Source organism: Dicentrarchus labrax, unplaced genomic scaffold (assembly GCF_905237075.1).
Source record: "Dicentrarchus labrax unplaced genomic scaffold, dlabrax2021, whole genome shotgun sequence".
NCBI classification, from domain to species: Eukaryota; Metazoa; Chordata; class Actinopteri; family Moronidae; genus Dicentrarchus; species Dicentrarchus labrax.
Window position 1 is genome coordinate 9,373,705 of NW_026136709.1, and position 9,197 is coordinate 9,382,901.

The 9,197-nt window shown below is 41.8% G+C and overlaps 1 protein-coding gene across 1 annotated transcript; it reads right to left on the reverse strand.

Moving 5' to 3' along the window:
* Window positions 1–591: 591 nt before the first annotated feature.
* On the reverse strand, window positions 592–8,464 carry eef1e1 (eukaryotic translation elongation factor 1 epsilon 1). The gene is made up of 4 exons (XM_051411030.1): window positions 8,340–8,464; window positions 7,447–7,644; window positions 4,474–4,569; window positions 592–2,631 (listed from the first exon to the last, which is right to left on the reverse strand). The coding sequence occupies exons 1-4, from the start codon at window positions 8,421–8,423 to the stop codon at window positions 2,488–2,490; spliced, it is 522 nt and encodes a 173-aa protein (XP_051266990.1). The 5' UTR covers window positions 8,424–8,464; the 3' UTR covers window positions 592–2,487.
* Window positions 8,465–9,197: the final 733 nt, after the last annotated feature.

Sequence of the window (9,197 nt, forward strand, 5' to 3'; positions counted from 1 at the left end):
TAAATGTTTCTATGTAGCACTGCTAATCTGAAATGCTAAAGCTCCATGGTCATTCTTGCATAACAAGAACAGAACTCACAGAATCTTTTCATGGGAAAGATAAGGGATGCATCTTCCCTTTATGGTCAAGTATTTAAAAAAAGAAAAGAAAATGGTGCTCACTGGTATCCATAACAGTGAGTGTTTTTAACTTTGCATGGTCTGTAACCATGGCATCTAACCAAGGCATCATCACAAACACGAGGATTTATAACAATTTGTCCAGCTGCAACTTTTGTGGGCAAAGCTTCATTATTTACACCTCAGAAATAAGCACACTGGAAACAGCATTCCAACCAAATGTTAACACAACCGAGAGGACAAAGGTTTCTTTAATGGTAGACCACATCATAAACTACCCAGACTAGTCATAAGGCTCGCTCAAATGACTGCAAGCTGTTTTTATTCTTCACATCTTCATCACACTTGCCACAAACACACAGCAGGCCGTCTTACGGAGCTTCATTGAACCGCTCTGTCTTCTGGCTGATTTACGCAAAACGAACTCTTGGAGAATACGTAAAAGCACACATTGAAAACTCTGCAGAGGAGTCAGGGGTCATGAGATGCGTATCCCTTTGATTTATTGGCACAGGTTGAACATCTTGGTTACATCAGATGACAAAAGCACTGAAGCGAAAGACACAAAGATATGTAGAGCCTGTTAGGATGGAGGAAATGAGAGCATTTTAACAGAAGAAGACAGTAAAGAGTAACAGATACATGGATAACACAAAGGCATCCAGTATTATAAGAATTAAAGACTAGAATGGTCACTGTTTTGCTCTAGTCTACGAGTGTTTCTGGTTTAATACATCAGCAAAAGCAACGAAGAGCTAATGAAATTATTGTTTCTCATTTTCGTACTGTTCTTTGTCTATTGATCATTACCTTCATCATGTTAATTTACAGGTTCTGCCTCTGCCACGACTTGACCTGTTAATGGTAACAGCTAATAGCAAACACCCAGCCAGCAGCAGTAAGGCTTTCAGACGCACAGATCATTGTTCACATGTCACAAAAAGATCCCTCGGCCTCTGGGTGCTCTTTTTCTCTCTCTCTGTGGCCTCCCTCCTCCTCCCGCCCTCCCTTCCTCCCTCCCTCGCAGCCTCCCTGCGTCCCTCTCTCTCCAGTAGCCCCGTGGGAGCGTGAGGGTTGAAATGACACACAGTGGCTGACTGTCGCCCAGGGGCCCGGGTTCTGGCCTTGGCTGGCTGGATCTGTGTGGCAGCTGGTGAGCCCGCTGCCCTCTCTCTGGCCTGCAGCATCAACAGTGGTGGTAGTGGGACTGATTGGAGCCTCACTCTGATCTCTGACTCTGGGGCTGACGCTCAACTGCTCACTGCTGCCCACACGACTGGTGGTGAGGAAGTGGGACAGAGAGCGGGGATGTAATCGGCAGCATACACACACACAGAAACTAAACTGTCCAGTGAAATGGCTGAGAGTCGCATGTGAAAAACAAACACAACAGTCCTGATAGAGATGCGAGCTGAGAGAGGCTGACTATACTCATCAGGGAGGAGAGCTGGCAGAACAATGTGGACTCAGCAGTGACTGTGGTCATTATGGGGTTATGATGGCGAACCAGCAACCGCATTTATTTGAACAAACTGCTGCTAAGAAATGCATTGATATGGCATGAAGGATGCTGCTTTTCCTAAAGGACATAATGTAGTGCCAGTTAACATCTTATTAAGTATTCTTTGAACCTGTAAAGCTTGTCATCATTGCATGTTCAAGGCTCAGATTAAACGAGGAATCACCATTTATAAATAGAAACAACTTCTTAACAAGCTAGCAGCACTTCACTTCAGTGCAACCCGTACAGCTTTCCCTTTGAAAAACAACCATACGGACGTAGACCTCTGGAACATTTCCAACAAAAAAAAAACATAAAAGACCAACATAACTGTCTCACATCTGTGCTCCCTAGTTACAGAATAAGGGTTAAGACACCAAATGATTTATAAATAATGTTAGCAGTGCTGAATGACAGAGACTCTTGCTTCCACTTCCAGCCCTTTTTAAAGTCAACAGCCAATGGTGCTCAGCAATATAGTTATTAAAAACACTGACATTTTAAAGAATATGAACTGAACTAGATTTTTATTAGCCGGTAATCCCTTCATGGAGTTGCAGTACCTTTGACACTAAAACATTTTAAGTTGTTTTGTTCTTCACAGATTTTTGTGGTTTGACATTTATATATTTTTGAATCCAAAAGATCAAACAGGTCGAGTTCATGGATGTGACCAGGACAACATAAAGGCAGGAATCGTGATCCGATAAAACAGGAATAAAAGGAGATCTTGGATAGAAGTGACTACGTGGAAACGTCCTCAAATCGATTTTAGGACAATGATTTTAGGAAATAATTTGCCCAGGTACAGTCCAAAAGACGGACGAGCTTGTGATGAGTCAGGCTGGGTTGGGTGGGGTCAGGTCTCAGTGGTGTCTGCCGGTGTAAATTCTGTTCCTGAGCACAGCTACGGGAGGGAGGTGGTGTCGGATGCCGGGATAGTGCTGAATGTGGTCGAACCATCGTGTCACATTCATGTACTGCTCCTTCTCCTGGATGGCCAAGTCCACCTGGGTGACAGAGGAGGAGGTGACGTTGACACTGGTATTTTATACAGAATACACCGTTGGTGAAAGGCATCATGCTTTAATATTATGTAATTCAGCAATGTTAAGGCATTTGATCTTATTGGACATTTGTATGAGGAGATGATCTGTTTCATTTGAAAACAAATCAATGTGTCAGTGTGATTTAGACCAGGGGGGTCACAAGATGATTCTAAATGAATTTTTGGTTCTTTTATTGCCGTTTATTTTGTTCGGACTTTTTGCAAATTTTGTTCGTCAAATACTGGATACTTTTACTTCAGGCCACAAGAAACGGAGATGGAAAAATCCCTCTTAAGTCAAACTGATCAGAACTCATAACTTGTGATGATGGGTCACAAGTAAACAGGGTTACAAGCCAAAAATATTGGAAACCACTGAAAGAAAGGAAGGAAGGAAGATGGAAGAAACTTCCAAACCAGATACTAAATGTATGTGTCTCTGATGGTAATGGCAACTATTAACCAATCACAACCTCTGAACTGATAACAATTTCTCAGGCCTCAGCAAAGACCCTCTGTGACACTGCACTAGTCACTCTCAGTACCACAAATGAAGTGTAAGCATATACATTTACTGTAGGGCAAAGCTTATTTAAAGTGCTCTAGGAACTGCCATTGTTTGACAAGTTTGTATCAAAACAGGCATATTGCACAACGCAGGTGTCAAAGCATAATACCAGAATGCATCAGGACGTCCTTGGAAAAGAAATCTTATTAGGTGTGTGTGCTTTTTCATCATCTAATTAACTGGAATGTGGAAATTCTCCACACAGACAAACAATCCAGCCTAAAACCATTCTAGCATCAGTCAGGTTTAATGTTTGTGTAATGTTGTTTTCCATGAATTGAACATCAGGACAGGCTGTGGTTAAGGGTTGGGCTGGCTGACCCCTTGTCCCTCAGGTTAAAAACCACACTGATTGCAAACCAAAGTGACGCTCCTCTGCCTGGTGGCGGGGGGCAACACTCCATCTCCGCCACAACCGCTGACATCTCTCAACATGTGATCTCTCCCCTCCCTCCATCTCATTCCGTCTTTCCCATTTCTGAACTCACTTTTTTTGGAATTCTGGAAGGCATAACAAACTTACTTGTCCCTGGACTGGGGCTAAAGACATCACTTTGTGCCACATCACTTTACTTCTCTGAAGAGAAGTGAGAATGTGTTTATAACCCGTGTGTTTATTGCCAACTTGTTCTTGATGCCCTTTGGCCAAATGACTGGTCTAATTGTGTGTTATGCACTGTGACAAATTGCTTATTAAAGTTGTGGTCTGACTGAAGTGAGCACTGATAGAGAAGGAAAGGGATGGAAGAAGGGATGAGTGAGTCCTTGGTAAATGGTGGTGAGAGCGGTACTGAGGCACAACAAATCAATCACATTCACCCCTGAACATGCAATCCCACACATCTTTGGAAAACTAAGGAAAATCTAAAAGTTCTTCTCAGAAGTTTAGTGCCTTTATGTTTTTGTATCAGTTACAAGTTACAAAAATCTTTGAATGTTTCCTTGTAGACCTTTTAAATAAATGAATACTCCAGATATTATGTACATACACGTTACATAGAAATTAGTATAAAATGTACCTCTTTTTTAAGTCACAAGTTATTAAAAACAGCAACTCTGATCTTATCTTATCTAATTTAATCCAAACCATTAAATATCTCCAAATATCTTTGCACTATATGCATCACCTGAAAATCTTTTTTTTGGAGACACATTACAGTTTAAGTGATAATAAGCACTAAAAAAACCTTAATCGTAACACCTAAAGGTGCAGAAGTGAGAGAAAAGGTGACTTACTATGAGTGGATGGATTCCATAGTACATGAAAGTATCAGCTAGGGTGAACTGGTTGCCAGCCAGGTAGACTTTGTCTTGCAGGTAGAGGTTGAGGTCCTGCAAGAAGAATTTTGACAACATAAAAAGCTATGCAAATGAGGTAGTTAATTTATGCATTTATGGCATGCATTTCTATGTAAACACACTTGTCTTCTCATGACAGATGAATACATTATTCATTAGGGAAGAAAATGACATTTATGTGAATCACTAATGAAGCTATAATAAACACTGACTCTTTTCTTTCTTTTATGTTGAAAAAAACAAACAAAAGAGAAATGAAAGTGACATTTTTATTTGAATAATTTTACTCTCTTGATGACACTACAGACCTAAAAGGGGGTATGACAGCAGGTTCGTTAACCTATATATCTGTGGGTGCGTGAGGTAGATGAGTGTGGAGTCTAGCTTGCGTGTGTGTGTGTCTGCACTCTGCTATGTGGATAGGAATAATATGTAACCTGAGGGGGTATAGCATGACTGGCGACTTAACACAGATGCTGTACAAAACAGGCTATTTGTTTACTCAGCTACCAAATTACTACAACTCACGCCTGCAAATTAATGAAGCTGTCCTAAACTTGGGCATCATGATGTGTGTTTCTCAGTCCATGTCTGTGTGTGCAAAGTCGTGCATGGAAGTGCTGGTCCCAGGGGAAGGGACCATCTTTAGCACTTGTACATTGTGCGAAGGGAACACTCCACGCACACAGAGCATCTTGGGGGCAAATGGAGTTATTGTGCGGCAAGAGTGGGTGATGCCAAACAAGGCATGAAGACTGCAGACTTCCTCCCTTTCCACAATCAGATCCTTGCTTTTCTTAGCCTACAGCCACGGAGCTGAAGCCCAGTCGAGCATCAGAGGAGAGGCAGCTCTCCTGCCACCCCCACCCAACACATGAAGCTCCAAACCTGGGTTCTTCTCTACCTGCCCCCACCTTAACTGTGCACTCCATCATTGGTACATTCAGATAAAACAACTCAGGAAACATTTGTAGCAGAATTTAGATAAAGTGCTGTTGTACAACCACAGACTTAAGGGAAAACTTCAAAACACAGAATTCTTCAGTTTTTTTTGCCCTTTGGGGTGGGTCATGTACGAGCTAGAAAGGCACAGCTGTTCACTTTTACATTAGACTGGAACTAATAACAAAGAATAATGCACAAAATATATATGTATATTACTATTTCAGTTCACTGCATGTCTTTGTTCACATTTATTTTTCTATAGCTACTGTGGTCAGTTGTTGACTGCTGTCAGAATGACCCAGAGAGCATTGTCTATTTTATCTGTTTTTCCACATATAAGATTAAAACAGAGTGACCTCACAGTGGGTTTACTGTCCCAGCGCTACTTTCTACTGGCCTTCAGGCTTCCATTACTCTTGGTGCCTAGCTCAGAACTCTCAAGATTGTGTTGTCCAAATTAGGGATGAGCGAGTACACTGTTATCTGAATCTGTTCAACCATCTAAATTATCTTTATCCATAGCCGTACTTAAAATAGACGAGTCTTAAATCGGATGTGGGTGGGACTACCTGGAAGTTGTTATTCAAGCCTGATATTGATATGGGTTGATCATCATGCTATATTTATTGGAGCAATGTTTTGATCACAGTCATAAGAGAACTAGTTTTGTTTTTATAAAAGTAGCTATATTTATTGTTTATTAGAACATACATACTGACACATATTACTCTAAAGATACTCGTTATCGTAAAAAGTGCATTATCCGTACTGGATACTCGTTTCAGCTGACTACTTGCTCAACTCTACTCCGAATACCATTAACTATTTTCTCAAATGAAAATGTTTTCTATATTTCATATTCATGGTGCATAGATTTCTGACAAACACAGAGAGCCACCATAACTCAGAAATCTGAAAGCATGTTGATGCAGTACATGGTGCTCTCCATTGACTAAAGACAAAGTGGGAACTCGCCCAGATGTAACTGGCTGTATGCTAGAGCATTTGCCTCATGAAACCAATAATAATCAACTCCTGAGCCAACAGGAAGTCACCCAATAAGTACTAGTCTGATTTATTCAGCTAACTCTGGGTTCAGGGCCAAAGTGGTCTTGCTTGTTTATTGTCACATTACACGAGTGAAGATGTTCAGAAACAAGTCTCTGCTAGGAAAAACTATGAATTATTCTTTGGGATCCTGGGGTGAGAAAGTTTAAGAACTCCTGCAGTTGACAGTTTTTATTTCTGGATAATCTAATGGGAGATGACTGGTGTGGTGAAAGAAGAGTGTTAAGGACAGAGCTAAAGCAGCAGGACAGGACAGGGGGCCACCGGGGACCAGAGCTGAGCTGCTCAAGGCGACTTCCTTCTGTAAGTGGCACCATTAAAATATTTAAGAGGCCTGTCCAGATAACATGCCGCTACACAGCATGACTCCTCAGCCATGCCACAACAGTGTGTCACGCTGAGAAGTGTGCACACGCGCACACACAGACAGACACACAGACACTTCAAGCTGACATGACAGTGCCAAGAGGCGCCTAGCGTCCAGAAGACCAGTGGCTGGCGATCCATTTCACGCTGACTGGCGTCAGGCACATTAAAACATTTTTCTCTGTCATGTGGGGCCATGTCACTGAAGGGCCATACATCAGTCTGTATTCCTCAACAAGACAAACACACGTACACAGAAGCACAGTGGCCTAGCTGGTGGGCAGAGAAAGGGAATATGAGAGAAAACAAAATGCTGTGGCGCCTCTCAAAGGTAGGGAATGAAAAAACAAGATATAATAACAATCAGCACTATCAAGCAGGAAAAGCTGAATTTTTTTTAAAGCTAACTTGTAATCAACTGCATTCAAATCTGGGTACAGAGTACAGACACATTTAAGTCTGCAGACACAATACAACAGGAATTTGGAAAAACAAGATTTTAAAGATTTCCTTGATTATCGGCATTTCTACCTTCAGGATTGTCTTGATGTCTTCCTTTGTGCAGCCGTCCAGCTTGGTGACTCTGTGCTCCAGCCACTGCTGCACCACAGCCCTGCTCTCTGCAGAGTCACCCAGCAGCTCTGGGCGCTTGGCCTCTTTCACCAAATGACAGGCGATGGTCACCAGCCCCACCAGTGGAGGACCATTATTATTCTGTAGTACAGGTACCTGCAGGGAGAAGTGTGACAGAGAGAGGGCAGCGAGATGTACAGAGAGAGGAAAAAGGGGAATAACAACACAATTTAATTCAATCTGATTCTAACTAACTTAACACATACAATTAAGATGGGGGAAAAACCCCCAACACATTCATGAATTGGCTCTGAGGGAGTGTCTCATATGCTGTTAAATGTGGTTGAATGTTTAAAGTGCTCAATGTGAGGATAAAAGAATAATTGTTCAACAGTTTCCTTAAAGATTCTGCTGTTTTATATTTCAGTAAAGCCCTCCCCTCCTCCCCCTCTCAGTCATCAGTTTATTTCACAGTATTACAGTATAACCATGCAGACAGTGACAGCCCTCCCCTCCCCTCCCCTCCCCTCACTCTACGTCTGTGGACGAGCATGCGCAGAGCATGGAGCTATTTCCATTGTGCAGAGTTGTGAAAATCAGACAGCTGGTATCAAATGTTACTTTCTGGATTTTCTCTGCTCAGCCTAACCGATGAAAATGGCCACTGACTGATAACACAAGGGGAGATATGCCACGATGACTGCCTGTGTTTTCAACACACATGACTAGCGTGTTAGCACTATCTAGCTAGCTACTGTGTGCTAAATTACAATAACTTACAGGCTTCCAATTAAATTAAATAGCGACTTAAAACCAACAGTGGACGCCACAAAGATGAACGGTCATGTCACCTTTTTATCCCCCTGTGTACTGTACTTGTTCGGCTTTTTCAATCCTAAAAATTTCTCCAGCGACGATAGCTCCCGTAACGCCATGTTTCTGACTGTCGGAGGGGCAGTGCACCGGGCGTGTGAGCTGATTGGGTAAAAGTCTCAACTCCCGCCCACCACGGTTTGACTGACTGTAGAGTTAACCAATGACAACACAGCATGTGGGTGTTTCATTACGTTGCATCAGTGAATGAGCCATCATCTGTTCAATAACCTGTGATATAAACTAAAATAGACATAAAATATTCGACTCTGAAACTGCAAATTAAATTAAAATACCATATTATGTTACTACTTCTAACACTAAAACAAATGATTTCTTTGATTTGTTTGATACAATATTAGTTATAAAAACAGAGTTTGTGACCTCAAAGTGTTATCAGGATGGATAAGTGTTAATAATAATAAGAAATTAAAATCTTTACTTTAGGTTTAATATTCAACATTACAAAAGGTTTCATTTCAAAGGTTGCAATGGATGGAAGATAGACCCACCCTCCTCCCTATCAGGACAGCATCGTGGGGTGAACTGGTCAAAAATCTGTGTTATGCAATCCTGCCAGTTCATAGTAACATGTCTGGTTTTGCAGAACTTCTCCATGAGGGTTTGTGGCTAAGCGGAATCAAAATGACAGTGGAAAGTCTGGAGTTTCAGTCTGAAGTCCTCCAGCAAAGTTTCCCTGTCCTGGCTGTGACATTGTGTGTGTCATGTCTATTTGGATGTGCACTGTGCCTCTACGATTTCTCTATAACGAAATGTCACCTGTCACTCAAAACTGGGGTTATTAACTATATACTGTCCAACTGTTTGTGTCTGTG